Here is a 19,859-nt window from a genome sequence, read left to right as displayed (position 1 = left end):
AACATGGTGAAACCCCGTCTCTACTTAAAATACAAAAATTAGCCAGGCATGGTGGCAGGCGCCTGTAATCCCAGCTACTCAGGAGACTGGGGCAGGAGAATTGCTTGAACCCGGGAGGCGGGGGTTGCAGTGAGCCGAGATCGCACCATTGCACTCCAGCCTGGGGGACAAGAGCGAGACTTCATCTCAAAAAAAAAAAAAAAAAGAATTCCTTTAGAATTTCTTTGTTAGGAGTCTATGGATGGTAAATACTCTCAATTTTTATCTAAAAATCTGTTTTCCCTTACTTTTTAATAGTAGTTCATTTTTAATTTTATTTATTTTTATAAAGACAGGGTCTCCCTATGTTGCCCAGGCTGGTCTGGAACTCCTTGGCTAAAGAGATCTTCCTGCCTCAGCCTCCTAAAGTGCTGGGATTATAGGCTTGAGCCACTGCACATGACCAAATAATAGTTTAGTTGGGTATACAATTCCAATTTGACAGTTGGCTTTTTTTTCTCAGTATTTTGAAGATAATGTCTCCAGCTTGTATGTTGCTAATGAGAGGTCTGCCCTTGGTCCAATTTCTTATTTTGAGACGGAGTTTTGCTCTTGTTGCCGAAGCTGGAGTGCAATGGCGTGATCTCGGCTCACCACAACCTCCGCCTCCCAGGTTCAAGTGATTCTCCTGCCTCAGCTTCCGGAGTACCTGGGATTACAGGCATGCGCCACCATGCCTGGCTAATTTTGTATTTTCAGTAGAGACAGGGTTTCTCCATGTTGGTCAGGCTGGTCTCGAACTCCCAACCTCAGGTGATCTGCCCGCCTCGGCCTCCCAAAGTGCTGGGATTATAGGTGTGAGCCAACATACCTGGCACCTTGGACCAATTTCTAATTGCCATTCTTTTGTAGATAATCTGTCTCTTTTCTTCCACTGCTGTAAGATCTTTATGTCTTGGTTTTCTTCAATTTAACTAAAACATGTCTATAGGTAGCTTTATTTTTATTTTTGCTAATAATTTATTGTAACTTTTTACTGTTTGTTTTTTTTTTTTGAGACAGGGTCTCACTCTGTCATGCAGGCTGGAGTGCAGTGGTGCAATGTTGGCTCACTCCAACCTCTGCCTCCTAGGCTCAAGCAATTCTCCTGCCTCAGCCTCCCGAGTAGCTGAGATTACAGGTGTGTGCCACTACTGCCCGGCTAATTTTTTGTATTTTTAGTAGAGATGGCGTTTCACCATGTTGGCCAGGCTGATCTTGAACTCCTGAGTTCAAATGATTCACCAGCCTCAGCCTCCCAAAGTGCTGGGATTACAGGCATAAGCCACTGCACTCGGCCCTGTAACTTTTAAAACTATAGAATCAGGAATGGAAAATTTGTGGCCATTATTTTGAAATGTCCAACATATGTTGCATTCTAAGCATTCACAAATAAATAATAAATAATGAAAATGAATTGGGGGAGAGGTGGGCTGTGCCCACAGTGTCCCCTTTCTACAATCCTGAATTCTCTGAATTCCTGAATCTCTCCACTGTAAGTTATTACAGGCCATCTACAGGCCAGTTCTGAGGCAAACTAGACACTGTGGGAGCCATGCAGGGAGGCAGAAGTGGAAATGAGGTTCCTGGTATTCCCAGGAAGAAGTAAGGCTATAAGGGGAAATAATATAATTCCTAAAATCTTTTTTTTTTTTTTTTTTTGAGACAGGGTCTTTCTCTGTTGCCCCAGCTGGAGTGCAGTGGTATGATCACAGTTCACTGCAGCCTTGACCTCCCGGGCCCAAGCAATACCCCTACCTCATCCTCTGAGTAGCCAGGACCACAGGTGTGCATCACCACACCCAGCTAATTTTTAAAAATTTTTTTGTAGAGAGGGGGTCTCCCTCTGTTGCGTAGCCTCATCTTGAACTCCTGGGCTCAAGCGATCCTCCTGCCTCAGCTTCCCAAAGTGTTGGGATTACAGGCGTGAGCCACCACACCCAGCCTAAAATCTTTTACCCTTTAGCTAAGGATGACATCCTCTTCCTCTGTCAATATTTAACTAGAAGGATCAGGCTAGGCATCTCTTCGTTGTGCTCCCCAGCATCCTTTTCTTCCCGTATCAAGCGCAGCACGTGGAAGTGTCGTGACCTGTTTTCTTGTGCGTCTGCTAAAATGTGAGTTAGGCTATGAACACCACAGGAAGAGGAATTGTGCCGGACTTATTCAAACTGTACCCCAGGCACTTAGCTTAACAACTGGTGTCTAGCAGATACTCAGCAAAAGTGCATTGCATCGAAGACTGAATAATTTCAAGATAGGAGTATTCAACGTCTAATATGTACCAAGCGCTGTTCTCAATGCTACAGAAAAGCAGGTTTCTAAGGTTTCTGGAGTTAAACAAACAAAAAACCCTGACATTGAACTTACATGGAATATTAAAGTCATTATCTACCATAAGCATTATTTCATGAAATAAAATAATTTCAACTCTACAAAACTAGGAAGCACAGAACGGAATACTATTTCCCTTAATGAAAAACTCCCTACATTGTTCTTTTTAAAAATCTCATTTCCTAGCTGAACGGTAAAAACATCATCATTGATTAGCTCCTATTCATAGAAGGCCCATTGCAACCCACTGGTACAGAAGAGAAACAAAGTATTCAGCGGAGAATACCCTAGCTCAATAAGCGGTACAATACAGTAAGGGAAATAGAAGTGACATGCGATGGACAGCCAGGCCTTAAATTGCGCGGTGCTGATTCCTGTCCCTTAACCCAACAATAGAAAGATAGGCGTGCCTGGAGTTGCTGGGGGACGAGGCTCGATCCAGTGTGAATTCCGTGAAGTTGTGCAGGGTTTTACTGTTTGTCAAGTGTGTTAGACAGGTTACCTGGTAGAGTTCTCACATTACTTCGTGAGATACACAGATATTATGACTCTATTATACTGGTGCAGAAAAAGGCTCGGGAAGATTCACGTTTCTTGTGCGACTTGCCCAAGGTGACACACAGTTCTAACAGCTGGCCTATCGCAGGGTGTGAGATCTGGAACTCAGACCTTCCCAGCCAGGGCTCAGTCCACGCCGCTGCCTAGATGAGGAAGCAGGAAGGGTCAGCAGAGAAGGGTGCCCCACCGGGACGACTGGAACACCTCAGTAGGATATGGGTGGGCAAACGTGGGCCACACGATCCCACCGGCCTCTTTTGTCTTAAGTACCGAGGCACGGGTGCAGCTACAAGAGTGGGCGGTAAAGCGCAGGGAGGAGATGCGGTCGGGAGCAGATTTCGGGGGCGGGGCCCGCGCGGCGGGGGCGGGCCCGCGGCGCTCGGGGCGGGGCTCCCCTCGGGTTCGCGGCCCAGCCGGTGAGCAACGGCGCTGCGGACCATGGCGAGCGGCGAGCCTTCCCCCGGCAGCGGCGCGGCCCCGCGGCCGCTGCACTCCGCGCAGGCTGTGGACGTGGCCTCGGCCTCCAACTTCCGGGCCTTTGAGCTGCTGCACTTGCACCTGGACCTGCGGGCTGAGTTCGGGCCTCCAGGGCCCGGCGCAGGGAGCCGGGGACTGAGCGGCACCGCGGTCCTGGACCTGCGCTGCCTGGAGCCTGAGGGCGCCGCCGAGCTGCGGCTGGACTCGCACCCGTGCCTGGAGGTGACGACGGCGGCGCTGCGGCGGGAGCGGCCCGGCTCGGAGGAGACGCCCGCGGAGCCCGTGAGCTTCTACACGCAGCCCTTCTCGCACTATGGCCAGGCCCTGTGCGTGTCCTTCCCGCAGCCCTGCCGCGCCGCCGAGCGCCTCCAGGTGCTGCTCACCTACCGCGTCGGGGAGGGACCCGGGGTGAGTGCGCCCCAGACTGCGCCCGCTGCTGCCTGCCCGCCCTTCCGGCCCCGAGCCGCCCTGCACCCGCACCTACCCCACCCGGGAGGAGGGACAGGGAGGACCCTTCCAGAGCGTCCCTAGAGGGGCCTACTCCCTGCGCGCCGCCTCTAGGCCTCCTCCCCTTGCTTCCTCTTTTCCTCCCGGGCTGCCTGGTTTCCTTCTTCTGGACTTCCTCCAGCCACTGGGCGGTGCATCCTTCACCCTTTCCGTCCTTCCGCGTCTCCTCCCTGGCCCCGGAGGCTTGTCTGGATTGCGCCGCATTCCCGCTCATCGCACACTGCTGTTTCTAACTAACATCTTCCGTGGCTTTCTAGATGACCTATTGTTCATGCACTTCACTTAGTGCTGTCTTGGACTTTTGGGCCGAGGTACCTGATTATCAGCCACCTTATCTCTGCTTTATGGTGGCTCTAGAATTAGCCAGATGTTGATCTAGCTCTTTGTTCTGTGTTGCCTTCTAGTTCCACGGTTAAAGCTCATATCTTTGTTTTTGTTTCCTCCTGTGAAGTCCTGGATTTGATTAACGAAAGAATTTGAGTAAAAGTGAGAACTGGAATTAGGGTGCTATAAGCATTATAATAATTCGGCCTTCTCACTGTTGGTTAACTCTTTAATTTTTTTTCGGGACGGGGCAAATATTGGAAATAAGAGGATGGAGTTACGTGGCTTATGTCTGTTAAGAGTCAGAAAATCCTTCCTGGAGAGTCCTTAGGCTGTGGCTGCCAGTTATCTCTCAGGTAGAGTTGGTTGCAAGTTTCATAGTAAACTGCTTGCTTACAGTTTAATCTTTTATTTATTTATTTATTTATTTGAGGCAGAGTCTCACTCTCGTCCAGGCTGGAGTGCAGTGGCAAGATCTCGGCTCACTGCAACCTCTGCCTCGTGGGTTCGAGCGATTCTCGTACCTCACCGTCCCTAGTAGCTGGGACTACAGGCGTGCACCACCACACCCGGCTAATTTTTGTATTGTTTAGTAGAGACAAAAATTTCACCATGTTGGTCAGGCTGGTCTCGAACTCCTGACCTTGTGATCCGCCTGCCTCGGCGGCCTCCCAAAGTGCTGAGCCACTGCGCCCGGCCCACAGCTTGGTTTTATACATTAGGGAGACATGATACATCAGTCAGTATCTGTAAGAAGTACATTGGTTGGGTCTGAAAAGGTGGGACAACTTGCAGCAAAGGCAGGAAGACTTGAAGCGGCTTCCGGATCACAGATAGGTGATACACAAATGGTTACATTCTTTTGAGTTTCTGATGAGCCTTTCCAACAAATCAGATATGCATCCATCTCAGTGAGCAGAGTAGTGGCTTTGAATAGAATGGGAGGCAGGTGTGCCCTAAGCGGTTCCCAGGTTGAGTTTTCTTTAGTGATTTTGGGGGCCCAAGAGATTTTCCTTTCACAGCCTGATAACACCACTGCACTCCAGCCTGAGCAACAGAGTGCGACCCTGTTTTAACAACAACAAAAAAAAGCAAAGATGATGAGTAAGCAATTTTGGTGGAGGGGGGATGATGGCTAATATTTAATAAGATGAGCCAGGCACTAGTCTAAGTGCTTGACATAGGTTAAATGAGTTGTCTTTCCATAAGTGGCTAATATGGTGCGTGGTACATGGTAAGTAAGCTGTGTTAGCTCTTACTGCTAACTTTTGTATTTCTTTCTTTTTTCTTTTTTTTTTTTTTTGAGAAGGGGTCAAAAAGCTCCCTACATTGTTCTTTTTAAAAATCTCGTTTCCAGGCTGGGTGCGGTGGCTCACATCTGGAATCCCAGCACTTTAGGAGGCCAGGGCTGGCAGATCACCTGAGGTCAGGAGTTTGAGACCAGCCTGGCCAACATGGTGAAACCCCACCTCCACTAAAAATACAAAAATTAGCTGGTTGTGGTGGCTCACACCTGTAAACCCAGCTACTTGGGAGCCTGAGGCAGGAGGATCACTTGAATCTGGGACACAGAGGTTGCAGTGAGCTGAGATCATGCCATTGCATTCCAGCCTGGGTGACACAGCGAGGCTCCTTCTAAAAAAAAAAAAAAAAAAATTCTCATTTCCTAGCTGATTGGTAAAAACATCACTGACTGATGGCATTCAATGATCAGTCAATTGATCAATTCTTATTGACTGGTATAGTGGCACCATCTCAGCTCACTGCAGCCTTGACCTCCCTGGCTCAAGTGATCCTCCCACCTTAGCCTCCTGAGTAGCTGGGGTAGCTGGGACTGACCACAGACCTGCCACCTCCACACTTGGCTAATTTTTGTTATTTTTTGTAGAGATGGGGTTTTGCCATGTTGCCCACGCTGGTCTTGAACTCCTGGGTTCAAGCCATCTGCCCGCTTTGGCATCCCAAAGTGCTGGGACTACAAGCATGAGCCAACATGCCTGGCTTAATTTTTTTTTTAATAAACTTTATATTTTAAAACATTAAAGAAGAATTGAGCAGCTAGTTCAGAGAGTTCCCATATACAGTTCAGTACTCCCTACATACACATATACACACAGATTCCCCTCTTGCTACCATTTTGCATTAGTATGACACATTTGTTACAATTAACCAATGCTGATATATTATTAACCAAGATTGAATCATTTTACATTAGTATAATAATATATTTGTTATAATTAATAAATCAGTACCGATACTGGAGTCCATAGTTTTTTCAGATTCCCTTAGTTTTTACTTAATGTCTTTTTCTGTTCCAGGAAGCCATCCGGAATTCCACATTATATTTAGCTGTCATGTATCCTCTTGGGACTGTGACAGTTTCTCAAACTTTCCTTGTTTTTGATATAACTTTGACAGTTTGTTTGTTTTTTGAGACAGGGTCTTCCTCTGTCATCCAGGCCTTAGTGCAGTGAGTGGCACAATCATGGCTCACTGCAGCCTTGATCCCCCTGGTTCAAGTGATCCTCCTGCCTCAGCCCAAGTAGCTGGGACTACAGGCGCATACAACTGTGCCCAGCTAATTTTTTGAATTTATTATTTGTAGAGATGAGGTCTCACTGTGTTATCCAGGCTTGTCTCAAACGCTTGGGCTCAAACAAACAATTCTCCCATCTTGGCCTCCCAAAGAAAGTGCTAGAATTACAGGCATGAGCCACTGCTCCCAGCCAGTTTTTTGTTTTTTATTTTTTTATTTTTATTTTTTCTGTAGAGACAGGGTCCCCCTATGTTGCCCAGGCTGGTCTCAAACTCCTGGCCTCAAGCGATCCTCCTGCCTTGACCTCCCGAAGTGCTGGCATTACAGGTGTGAGCCACTGAGCCCAGCCAACCTTGACAGTTTTGAGGAGTGTTGGCCAGGTATAGCATAGGATGACCCTGTATTGGAATTTATCTGATGTTTTCTCATGATTAGATTGGGATTATGGGTTTTGAGGGGCAATTCACAGAGGTAAAGTGCCATTTTCTTTCTTTCTTTTTTTTTTTTTTTTCTTGAAATGGAGTTTCACTCTTGTTACCCAGGCTGGACTGCAGTGGTGTGATCTCGGCTCACTGCAACCTCCGCCTCCCTGGTTCAAGCGATTCTCCTCCCTCAGCCTCCGAAGTAGCTGGGACTATAGGCATATGCCACCACCCTGGTTAATTTTTGTATTTTTAGTAGACACAGGGTTTCACTGTGTTGGCCAGGCTGGTCTTGAACTCCCGACCTCAGGTGATCCACCAGCCTCGGCCTCCCAAAGTGCTGGGATTATAGGTGTGAGCCACCGCGCCCAGCCAAAGTGCCATTTTCATCAGGTATTGAGGGCGCATAGTATCCACATGATTTATGACTGTCAGCGTTAACCTCGGTCCCCTGGCTGAAGCAGTGATTATCAGCTTTCTCCACTGTGAAGTTATTCTCTCATCCCTTTCTATACTGCACTGTACCTGTTATAAGGAGACTAATTAAATTTTTCACACACAAAAACTCAAACCCAGCATCCCAACGTAGCTTCCTCATGCCTCTTAAAATAGGTCTCAGACACCGCTGTGTTCAGAACCCTTCATTAGACTTGCCCAGGCCTGCCTCCCCAACTCTGCATCTGGAGCCTGCATCTGTTTATGCCTCTCCTCGTGTTGCTGCTCGTCTCCTTGTGAATGTCTCCTCCCTTCCTTTCCAGCCATCTCAATCCTGCGTGTCTTTGAAGGTCCAGCCAGAAAGTTTTCTTCCCCTATGAAATCATCCTGGAGTAATTGAATCCATTTCTAAATTCTAAATGCTATTTGTTACTGACCTATGCTCCACCCTGCCCCTCTTCCAGGTAAATGAATGGCTGTTTGCTATAGGCAAAAACTGGGTTTTGTGATAAATCATTCAGATTTTACTTTTTTTTTTTTTTTTTTTGAGGCAGAGTCTCGCTCTGTCACCCAGGCTGGAGTGCAGTGGCATGATCTCAGCTCACTGCAACATCTGCCTCCTGGGTTCAAGCAATTCTCCTGCCTCAGCCTCCTGAGTAGCTAGAATTACAGGTGCATGCCATCACACCCGGCTAATTTTTGTATTTTTAGTAGCAATGGGGTTTTACCATGTTAGCCAGGCAGGTCACGAACCCCTGACCTCAAGTGATCCACCTGCGTCGGACTCCCAAAGTGCTGGGATTACAGGCGTGAGCCACTGCACCCAACCCAGATTTGCCCTTTGTTTAAGAGCTAACAGAACACAGATAAAGAATCATATAACCAGTGCCTATCATATAAAATACCTTTCTTCTGAAAAGGTAAATTTTAGGAACAGAAAACACATATTAGGCCAGGTGCAGTGGCTCATGCCTGTAATCCCAGCACTTTGGGAGGCTGAGGCGGGCAGATCACCTGAGGTCAGGAGTTCAAGACCAGCCTGACCAACGTGATGAAACCCCGTCTCTACTAAAAATACAAAATTAGCCAGGTGTGGTGGTGCATGCCTGTAATCCCAGCTACTTGGGAGGCTGAGGCAGGAGACTCGCTTGAACCCAGGAGGCGGAGACTGCAGTGAGCTGAGATCACACCATTGCACTCCAGCCTGGGTGACAAGAGTGAAACTCTATCTCGAAAAAAAAAAAAAGAAAAGAAAAGAAAACGTATATTAGGCTGAGCATGATGGCTTATGCCTGTATTCCCAGCACTTTGGGAGACTGAGGTGGGCAGGTTGCTTGAGGCCAGGAGTTGGAGACCAGCCTGGCCAACATGGTGAAACCCTATCTTTACAATACAAAAATTAGCTGGACTTGGTGGTGCACGCGCCTGTGGTCCCAGCTACTTGGGAGGCTGAGGCATGAGAATTGCTTGAACCTGGGAGGTCGAGGTTGCAGTGAGCCGAGATTGCACCACTGTACTCCAGCCTGGGCGACAGAGCGATACTCTGTCTCAAAAAAAAAAAAAAAAAAAAATACATATTAATCACTGACTCCCAGTGGAGTTCTGCTTCTCTGTGTCTTATCACAAGTCCAAATGCAGTTGCTTCAGTAGTTTTTTGTTTGATGAGAAACTACTACAGTGAAAAGGACACAGATAGGGTACAGATGACAAGATCAGAGGCTAGGTCCAAGGTCTCTGAGATGACCCATGGGATGCAGTGAGGAATGGACCCTTTCTGGTGGCTCTGCCCTGTGAAGTGGATGTCATACTTTGGCTTGGATTCCAGGATGAACTAAATACACAGAGGACAGAGCTTTCTAGTTCAAACCAGACTGGCTGGCGGAAAGGTTTTAAGGATTACCTAAAATTCTCTTATTCCAGCCAGCTCACTTCTCTGGCCAGACTGAGCTCGTGTGGGAGATGTCAGTTCTGAAATGTTCTTCTTTTCGCTTAGGTTTGCTGGTTGGCTCCTGAGCAGACAGCAGGAAAGAAGAAGCCCTTCGTGTACACCCAGGGCCAGGCTGTCCTAAACCGGGCCTTCTTCCCTTGCTTCGACACGCCTGCTGTTAAATACAAGTATTCAGCTCTTATTGAGGTAAGGAGACTAAGGTTAGGTGCACCTGCCCTTGGGATGAAGAAATGATTTCAGATCTATCAATCAGGTCACATTTCAGTGGTAAATTATTATATCCATTCAGTGGTACTTCTGAAAAATTGCTTACTTTTAAATTCTTCCACCTAGTGAAGTTGTATGTAGCCTTCCTCTAAATCCCATCAGTTGAGCACAGATTTAGTTTCTTGAAACCTTTGTGTTCTCCAAGATAGACTCCAGGCCATTATCATCACACACAGGTGGCCGGTCATGCTCTTATTCAAACTAATCAAAAGGAAACTCTCTCCAGGTAAAATCTCCTAAGCTTTCTCTGTTGTCAGGTCCCAGATGGCTTCACAGCTGTGATGAGTGCTAGCACCTGGGAGAAGAGAGGTCCAAATAAGTTCTTCTTCCAGATGTGTCAGCCCATCCCCTCCTATCTGATAGCTTTGGCCATCGGAGATCTGGTTTCGGCTGAAGTTGGACCCAGGTAGGAGACAAAGACCCCACAGGCAAGGTTGGATTGGCCTCAGAGGCGAGGAGGACTCTGACCAGTGGACCTGCTGGGGGGGTTCTTGGGCAGTCTTGGATCCTCTGTCTGAGTCCAGAGCCTTTCTGCAGCTCATGCAGCATGAGCACAGCTGGAGGAAGTTCTCTTTTTCTCCCTGCCTTTCTCACTCCCTCTCTCTAGTTCTAATCCTGCTGCCTGGAATGAGATCATCATCCCTGCTAGCAGTAGCGCTGTCCTGGGCTGCCTTACAGAGGGATGTTGGAATTTAGGCTGCAGTTTTGGGAAATGGATTTTTTTTTTTTTTTGAAGTGGAGTCTCGCTGTGTTGCCCAGGCTGGACTGGAGTGCAATGGTGCGATCTTGACTCACTGCAACCTCTGCCTCCTGGGTTCAAGCGATTCTCCTGCCCCAGCCTCCCAAGTAACTGGGACTGCAGGCATGCCCCACCACGCTCGGCTAATTTTTGTATTTTTCGTAGAGACGGGGTTTCACCATGTTGGCCAGGCTGCTCTCGAACTCCTGACCTCAGGTGATTCACCCGCCTTGGCCTCCCAAAGTGCTGGGATTACAGGCATAAGCCATCATGCCCGGCCTGGGAAATGGATCTTTATTAATATCTTTAAGTTCTAAATGCCCTTCTAGCAGCTATATCCACTTTCCTATCTTTGTACCAAATCTTCCCCATTTTCTTTTGCACGTAGTTCCTGGAAATAACAACTTTGGTATCATTTCCCTCAAAGAGGGAAGTGGACTCTCCTTCCTATCTGCAGCAGATGCATGAGTCTAAGCCTACGGTGACAGCAATGCCTCCGTGAAGTTACATGGATCTTGTGAAGATAAAAAGGGATTTTGTAAGGTTTCCTGAGAAAAGAGGTTTGACCAGGAGTATAGGTTTTTCCTGGCTCTCATATTACCTGCCACCATAGCTTGGTCCCAATGTGGGAGCATCACAGGCTGGACGGTGAAGCCGTGACCTTTTCCTGGCACTGTTGCTGTTCTTTATCTCTGGCCCTGCTCCCAGTTCCTAGAGGCAGTGGTGTCCTTGACAAGATCAGTTACAAGCCTCAGACTTCATAACTGGGCTCAGTGGCACTGCTGGTATCATGAGTCTTAGTTTCTGGTTATCAGTTGGAATAATAAATGGGATTCCATTGGCATCTGCTCCCAGCACACACATTCAAAACAATACCAGTCTGGAAAGACAAAGTGCCCTCCTCTCACGAAGGGCTGTCTTCCTAATAGGCAGGGCGGGAAATAATCAAAAGGATGTCATCTTTGCGATAGACAAGCAAGTAGATAAGTAAAGGAATGTCGTTTCCAAGAATACCCTTACTAAGGTTCTATTTGTAAGAGTATGAACTATTAATGGGAAATGAGAGAACAATAGATTCTAAAGATACTGAGTGATAATGATTTCTTTTTATACTGCGTGTAATAAAATGACAACATGGTATATCGAACTAGGTGACAGAATCCACTTAACTGGTGGTAATGCCTTATTCCTTCCGTGATTAAATGGACAGTTCTTGCCTCCTGGGTCACATCGTAGGGTCTTGTGGGGGTTTATTTATTTATTATTTTTGAGATGGCGTCTTGCTCTGTTGCCCAGGCTGGAGTGCAGTGGCGCGATCTTGGCTCACCACAACCTCCGCCTCCTGGGTTCAAGCGATTCTCCTGCCTCAGCCTCCCAAGTAGCTGGGACTACAGGTGTGTGCCACCATTTCTGGCTAATTTTCATATTTTTAATAGAGACAGGGTTTCACTATGTTGGCCAGGCTAGTCTTGAACTCCTGACCTCGTGATCCACCCACCTCGGCCTCCCAAAGTGCTCGATTACAGGCATGAGCCACCACGCCCGGCCGTGGGGGTTTATTAAATGGGAGGGTCTTCTGGCAAGGTATGCCACCTATCCCAGTCCCTGTTACTGCAAGAGGAAAATCCTGGGCAGAGGGGAATTATGGGTATATCCCAGTAGGCCCTTTTATGTATAATCTCTTCTAATCCTTACACAGACTCCATGAGGATGATACTTTCTACATTTTAAAAATAAGCAAACCAAGGCTGTGGTGAGTGGCTTGTGCAGGACCACTAGTTGGCAAAACTGGAATTAAAATTCAGGTATTTCCATTGCAAATCCAGTGCTCTTTGCAATATACTACAGGTAGTGAGATTGCAGCTTGACTGAGAGCATCCTGATTTATTTTGACAGAAATGTGTGTCCTGGTGGAGGTATCTTGGATGACTGTCTTAAACCTTCTAGTTGTAACAAGCTGAAATCCACTGGGCTGAAGGACTATGGTAATTTTGATATCCAAGGTGGTGGTAGAACAGTTCACAAAGTAATTCCTTGAAGACACTGACTGCCGTCCCATGGTCTTTTTCTGTCTGGTTTCCTGTCACATCATCTTTGGCGACTTTTCTCTCCTAACACCCAGGGTTGAGGGTGGCTGCAGGGTTTCTTGTGCCTTTCTCCCTCCCTCCCTCCCTCTTTCTTTCTTTTCTTGCCTCGCTCTCTTGCCCAGGCTGGAATGCAGTGGCACAATAACAGCCCATTGAACCTCAAGCTACCAGGCTCAAGCAGTCCTCCCACTTCAGTCTCCAGAGTAGCTGGGACCACAGCTACTCTGTCACCATGCCCAGTTATTTATTTTCTGCAGGAGCAAGGTCTTGCTATGTTGTCCAGGCTGATCTTGAACTCCTGGGCTCAAGAGATCCTCCCACCTCGGCCTCCCAAAGTGTTGGGATTGCAGGCATGAGCCACCACACCAACCTTCAGGGTTTCTTGACCTCTACTCAGGGAGCCTTCTCCACTCTGTCAGCCACCCATATTCACACCCATGCTCTGCAGTCTAGAGCCTAGACATCGTCATTGTCATGAACTGTACCATATCTGAACTTTTAAGGCCCTTGAGCCCCTTGTCCTCATTCATCCTGACTCTGCTAACCTTCCAGCTCTCTGACGGCCTCTCTCCCACTATATTCCACCATGTCTCCTCCTTGAGCTCATGGCAGCCTCCCTTCCGGCAAGCCACTCATTTCTCCTGGGCAGTCAAGACCCTCCTGACTGGGCTTCCCTCCCTGGCCCAAGTGTGTGGTTGGTTACCTCTTACCAACACCCCAAAGCCTCTTGCCCACTTCCCGCTGCTATAATGTCCCAGTCCCTTGTTATACAATTCCTTTTCTCTACTTCTATAAGTGGGTATTTGGGAGATGTAGAAAATAGTGAAACTACACAGTAATAACCACTACACCTTTCTCAATTCTTCGTGAAAAGTTGGAATTAAAGGAAAGTTGAAATAGACATGTGTGGGGTTTTCCAGAAAAATGTAACAGATGTACAGTCTTCAACTGCAGGTGTGCTTTCAAGGTTGTTCAACAGTCCTCTTATTTACCATTCCATCTCACTCCCTTTAAGCTGTTCTAAGACTTTACTCTTCTCTTTAAGTTTGCTATCCAATCCCATCCCCTCATTTAAGCAGAAGGTCTTGTCTCCTGTTTTATTGAGAATATTAAATTCATCAGATATGATTATGTCAGTTTCCTGTCCTCCACTTAAAAAGTTATCTTCATCTGCTTTTATCCTTCCGGACTGCAACAAAGGTCCTTCCTTCTGTTTAAAGCCAAATCTCTTCCCTCACATGTCCTCTGGGACTTTGCCTCATCATTTACATCTCTCTCTTCAAATCTGCAGCTTCCCCCTCTAGACAAGCACCAGTTTCTCTAAGATCTATAGCAAAGCAAAAAACAAACTCAAGGCTGGGTGTGGTGGCTCACGCTTGTAATCCCAGCACTTTGGGAGGCCAAGGTGGGCGGATCACCTGAGGTCAGGAGTTTGAGACTAGCCTGGCCAACGTGGTGAAACCCCATCTCTCCTAAAAACACAAAAATCAGCCGGACATGGTGGTGTACGCCTATAATCCCAGCTACTCAGGAGGCTGAGGCAGGAGAATCACTTGAACGCGGGAGGTGGAGGTTGCAGTGAGCCGAGATTGCACTACTGCACTCCAGCCTGGGTGACAAAGTGAGACTCCACCTCAAAAAAAAGCCAAAACAAAAAAAAAAAACAAACTCGGCCAGGTGCAGTGGCTCACGCCTGTAGTCCCAGCTACTTGGGAGGCTGAGGCAGGAGAATGGTGTGAACCCGGGAGGTGGAGCTTGCAGTGAGCCGAGATCGCGCCACTGCATTCCAGCCTGGGCAACAGAGCAAGACTCCGTCTCAACAAACAAACAAACAACTCAAAAAACCCTTAACTCCATATTCTCTTCTGGCACGACACACTGTCCTTCCCTCTGTAGCCAGGTGACTTCAGTGGCATGTATACTCACTGGCTGCACTTCTTGAAACCCCCCCACCCCACAATCATTTATTGCTACAACCCATTGGAATCCAGCCCCCCACCCTTGCCATGCTGTTGAAACTGTAGTAAGAGAGGCCATTCGCCTCAATACAGATAACATATGTGATGCTTTTTAGCCCTTGCCTTCATGTTCTGCTGTTTTTCCTTCTGCCCCCATTGACCCTCCTCTGGCTTCTTCAGTGACACCACCCATGCTGGTCATCAGGCCTCCTGGTTAGTCCTTTTCTCATCTCCTTCCCTGACTCCTCTGCCCAGCTCCTTGTGTGTCGGTGTTGCCCAAGGCTCTGTCTTTGACCTGTTCTTTTCTTCTACATGCTTTCCTTGGAGAAGCTCACCCATTCTTGTAGTTTAACATATTTTCTGTGTTCTGCAGCCAGGATGATATCTTAAAACTAAATCTGATAATGTCACTTGTTGGCTTAAAATGCTCCCATGGCTCTGAAGGTCCGGTTCTGTAACAGTGCACCTGAGGCTCTTTATGACCCGACCGTCTTGGGCATCTCATGTCCCACCTCCTGCCACTGCCTCCCCTATTGCAATCTGATCCTGTCCTCAAGTAATCCCAGACTCTCGGTGCTTCCTCACATGCATATGCAGTGTTCCATGGCTAGGTCTTTGCTTTTGATATTTGGGAAGTACCTGATACTGGTTTCCCTGTATCTTTTCTTCCTGTTAGAATAGTTCCTATGCTTCAGCAAAGGCAGAGGAAGTTTTCCCTCATCTGGGCCTGGACCCATCCCACTTTGCCATCAGTCTCTTTTTTTTTTTTTTGAAACAGAGTCTTACTCTGTCGCCCAGGCTGGAGTGTGATGGTGCAATCTTGGCTCCCCGCAACCTCTGCCGCCCAGGTTCAACCGATTCTCCTGCCTCAGCCTCTCAGGTAGCTGGGATTACAGGCATACACTACCATGTCCTGCTAATTTTTTTTTTTTTTTTTTTTTTTTTTTTTATAGTAGAAACAGGCTTTCACCATGTTGGCCAGGCTGGTCTGGTACTCTTGACCTCAGGTGAACCGCCCACTTCGGCCTACCGAAGTACTGGGATTACAGACGTGAGCCACCAGGCCCAGCCAGTCTCATTCATATGTCCGTGTGGAAAAGCAGTTCTACAGCGCAGCCAGGGGCTCTTTGTCAAGCAGAGCCTTTGGCTGCAGGAGCCCTGAGTCCATTGCATCTTTCCATTAGACTGGATCTTCTTGTTTTGTTTTTGTTTCCTCCAAGCCACCTTTGTTTCCCTATCTTTTTATTAAGAAAATTTCAAATATTTAGAAAATTGAAAGGATGATGCATTGAACACCTATAGAACCATCTACTTTGTCATATTAGTTTTATGAGTGGATTTGTTTTTATTTTTGCTAGACCATTTAAAAGCAAGTAAATCTGTGTGCCTCTCTGAAGAATAGAGGCATTCTCCCTTATAACCACAATCCCATTATTGTACCTAAGGCAGTTAACAAATTTCTATTAACATTAGTAGGTTTGGGTCGGACACAGTGGCTCATGCCTGTAATCCCAGCACTTTGAGAGGCTGAGGCAGGTGAATCACTTGAGCCCAGGAGTTCAAGACCAGCCAGGGCAACATAGCGAAACCCTACCTCTACAAAAATAAAAAATTAGCCAGGCATGATGACGTGCAACTGTAGTCCTAGCTACTGGGGTTGGGGAGCTGAGGTGGAAGGATCACTTGAGCCCCAGGAGGCGGAGGTTGGATCACACCACTGTACTCTAGCCTGGGCAACAGAGCAAGAACCTGTCTTAAAAAATAAAAAAGGTTTGTCTCTTAAGGTTTTATTCAATTCCAGATTCTATTATTAGAACGCTTTCTTACCTCTCCTATAAGTAGGGAGAAGAAAACTAACATTTACTGTATAAACCGCTGTTTGAAGGGCTTTTGTGTGTTGTCTTATTTAATCTTCACTCATTTTACAGATGAGGAAACTGAGGCTCACAGAGGTTAAATCACTTTTGCAAGATCGCATTCAGTAGCGAAGCCATAACTGCATAGCACGGTTCCACCTCCATGAGGCTGTCTTGGGTTCTTGTTTCTCAGGTGTGGTGAGCGGTCTCTTGGATCTGTGTGGTGATCCGATCTTGCACTCCGTCACTGTGGCTGACTGCATTGTCACATTCACTTGGCGGAGGCCAATTTCCTACAGGTGCTTTCAGGATCAGGTCACTGCGATGGTCTCTAAACACCATTCTGCTTTCTCTGCTCTCTTGTCTTTAGGAGCCGGGTGTGGGCTGAGCCCTGCCTGATTGGTGCTGCCAAGGAGGAGTACAACGGGGTGATAGAAGAATTTTTGGCAACAGGAGAGAAGCTTTTTGGACCTTATGTTTGGGGAAGGTGTGGTATCACATTGACTCCAGTGTCTCCTGTTAAACTGAGTCACTGGCTTCCATTCTTCCTCTTCGTGTGGCTTTTCCACCTCCTGCCTCCCAGAGCAAAGTTTCCCTGATCCCAGAAGTGAAGGAGAGGAGGAGGAGAGGAGGGTATGAGCCAGGCTTCTCACTGTTGCTGAGGAGAGGACCTAGGAGATGAGGTTCTTTTTGTGTGTGTGTGTGTGAGTGTGTGTGTGTGTGTGTGTGTTTTGAGATGGAGTCTCGCTCTGTCGCCCAGGCTGGAGGGCAGTGGCGTGATCTCAGCTCACTGCAACCTCCACCTCCCAGGTTGAAGCGATTCTCTTGCCTCAGCCTCCAGAGTAGCTGGGATTACAGACGCCCTCTACCACACTCAGCTAATTTTTGTATTTTTAGTAGAGACAGGGTTTCACCATGTTGGCCAGGCTGGTCTCGAACTCCTGACCTCAGGTGATCTGTCCACCTTGGCCTCCCAAAGTGCTGGGATTACAGGTGTGAGCCACCAGGCCCGGCAGAGAAGAGGTTCTTGAGGTGATCAAAATGTGACCTGCAGTTGCCAAGTTTGAGATGGGGCAGCACTGTCAAGGTCCTTTGTTGACCTGTGTTTTCCCATTGCTGGAAGTTTCCCCACACTCTGTTTTTAACTTTGACATCTTCAGACTTTAGGCTCCTTAGATAAAAGGCTCCAGGTTGGTCTTTATGACCCCAAGTTGGCCTCCAGGGAACTCCATGTGATGGAGCTGATAATACACTTACCACCTCCACACCTGCTTGGAAGGAGAGAGGGAAACAAATGCCTGGAGAGTGAGCTCCAGGAGAGCAGACACCTGGACGAGGGAAGTCCCAGCAAGGCAGGGGAGACACGTGGGAGAAGCATTGAGGAGCCTGGGCTTTATTTTCCGCACTGGGCCCAAAATCGTACTCTGCCTGTTTAGTGACTGCATCTGTTAGGGCTTGGAAATAGGCTGGAAAGGGGGGCGAGGTAGGGTCTGCTCTGGGAAGCCAGGGCCTCTCGGTGACCTCCCTACTTCTCAGCAGGTATGACTTGCTCTTCATGCCACCGTCCTTTCCATTTGGAGGAATGGAGAACCCTTGTCTGACCTTTGTCACCCCCTGCCTGCTAGCTGGGGACCGCTCCTTGGCAGATGTCATCATCCATGAGATCTCCCACAGTTGGTTTGGGAACCTGGTCACCAACGCCAACTGGGGTGAATTCTGGCTCAATGAAGGTTTCACCATGTACGCCCAGAGAAGGATCTCCACCATCCTCTTTGGTAAAGTGCCCACCCCTCTCCTAAGGACTCTGCCTCCCATTCTTAACCTGTGGGGCTAGTGTGATCTCCTTATGGGGCTTCAGAATACAAGTGGGTGTGAAGAAACGAGGCAGTAGTGTGTATCCAACATTTTTCTGTATGTATGAATTGTCAAACCATACGTGGTTTGATAACTGACTTTTTTTAAAAAAACATTTCCCCAGGTCATTAGATTTTTTTTTTTTTTTTTTTTTTTTTTGAGAGAGAGTTTTGCTCTTGTTGCCCAGGCTGGAGTGCAATGGCACGATCTTGGCTCACTGCAACCTCCGCCTCCCGGGTTCAAGCGATTCTCCTGCCTCAGCCTCTCGAGTAGCTGGGATTACAGGCATGCGCCACCACACCTGGCTAATTTTGTATTTTTAGAAGAGACGAGGTTTCTCCATGTTGGTCAGGCTGGTCTCGAACTCCTGACCTCAGGTGATCCAGCCGCCTCGGCCTCCCAAAGTGCCAGGATTACAGGCGTGAGCCACCGCGCCCGGCCCATTAGATTTTCTTCTATAGCTGCATATATGGATGTTTTTTAACTTACTGGTTGTTTACAAATTTCCTTACATATAAATGTCTATTCATATCAGATGATTTCAATAATGATAAATTCTTAGAAACATAATTTCTGGGTCTGAACTTTTTTTTTTTTTTTTTTTTGAGACAGAGTCTTGTTCTGTTGCCCAGGCTGGAGTGCAGTGTTGCAATCTCGGCTCATTACAACCTCCACCTCCGTGGTTCAAGCAATTCTCCTGCCTCAGCTCCCCCACATCCCACTCCCTGTAGCTGGGATTACAGGCATGCACCACCATGCCCGGCTAGTGTTTATGTTTTTAGTAGAGACAGGATTTCGGCATATTGGCCAGACTGGTCTTGAACTCCTGGCCTCAAGTGACCTGCCTGCCTAAGCTTCCCAAAGTGCTGAGACAACAGCTGTGAGCCACTGTGCCCGGCCCTGAACATTTTAAATTACATAGTCTTTTTAGTACATATTGTCCATTATCTTCCAGAAAGTTTGTACAAATTTTGTACTTTCATTCAGAATATATATAGCAAGAGCCTGTTTGTGAATATCTTAATCAGCCATTAGGAATCCTGCAAGCAAATATTTTTATCCCATTGTACAGTTGAAGAAACTGAGGCTGAGAGAGGCTAAGTCACTTATTCAGAGTCAAAACATCTAGGAAAGGGCAGAGCTGGCTGGTTCCAAAACCCTGTTCCCCACCCCTCCACTGTTCCCTCAGTCATTGTTTTTAATGCAGAAGGAGACTTAGAGATCCTTAAAAATTTGGGGTTGATAATTTCTTTTGTCTGACAGAAACAGTTAGATGAAAATAATTCTAAGTTTTCACAGAAGATCAAGTCATTGCCAGGCATGGTGGCTCACGCCTGAGGCGGGTGGATCACCTGAGGTCAGGAGTTTGAGACCAGCCTGACCAATATGGTGAAACCCCGTCTCTACTAAAAATACAAAAATTAGCCAGGCATCGTGGTGTGTGCCTGTAGTCCCAGCTACTTGGGAAGCTGAGATAGGAGAATTGCTTGAATCCAGGAGGTGGAGGATGCAGTGAGCCGAGATCGTGCCACTGCACTC

At 47.5% G+C, this 19,859-nt stretch overlaps 1 protein-coding gene across 12 annotated transcripts in view; it reads left to right on the top strand.

Annotated features, from left to right (window-relative positions):
• Positions 1–3,263: 3,263 nt before the first annotated feature.
• RNPEP (arginyl aminopeptidase) overlaps positions 3,264–19,859 on the top strand; it is a 23,513-nt gene continuing 6,917 nt past the window's right edge. The window contains exons 1-5 of one of the 12 annotated variants that reach the window (XM_016935684.3): positions 3,264–3,795; positions 9,605–9,745; positions 10,084–10,232; positions 16,837–16,953; positions 18,006–18,241. In XM_016935684.3, the coding sequence (XP_016791173.3) occupies positions 3,349–3,795; positions 9,605–9,745; positions 10,084–10,232; positions 16,837–16,953; positions 18,006–18,241 (1,090 nt within the window). In that variant the 5' untranslated portion in view covers positions 3,264–3,348. Of the gene's footprint in view, positions 3,796–4,022; positions 4,206–9,604; positions 9,746–10,083; positions 10,233–16,836; positions 17,100–18,002; positions 18,242–19,859 lie in introns of those variants that run through there. The other 11 variants (XM_016935683.4, XM_063793737.1, XM_063793729.1 and 8 more) reach the window with 11 other exon arrangements.

The sequence above is a fragment of the Pan troglodytes genome, chromosome 1 (assembly GCF_028858775.2).
Source record: "Pan troglodytes isolate AG18354 chromosome 1, NHGRI_mPanTro3-v2.0_pri, whole genome shotgun sequence".
Classification (NCBI taxonomy): domain Eukaryota; kingdom Metazoa; phylum Chordata; class Mammalia; order Primates; family Hominidae; genus Pan; species Pan troglodytes.
Note: the sequence above shows the minus strand (reverse complement) of the source record. Positions and strands in the feature narration are given on the sequence as shown.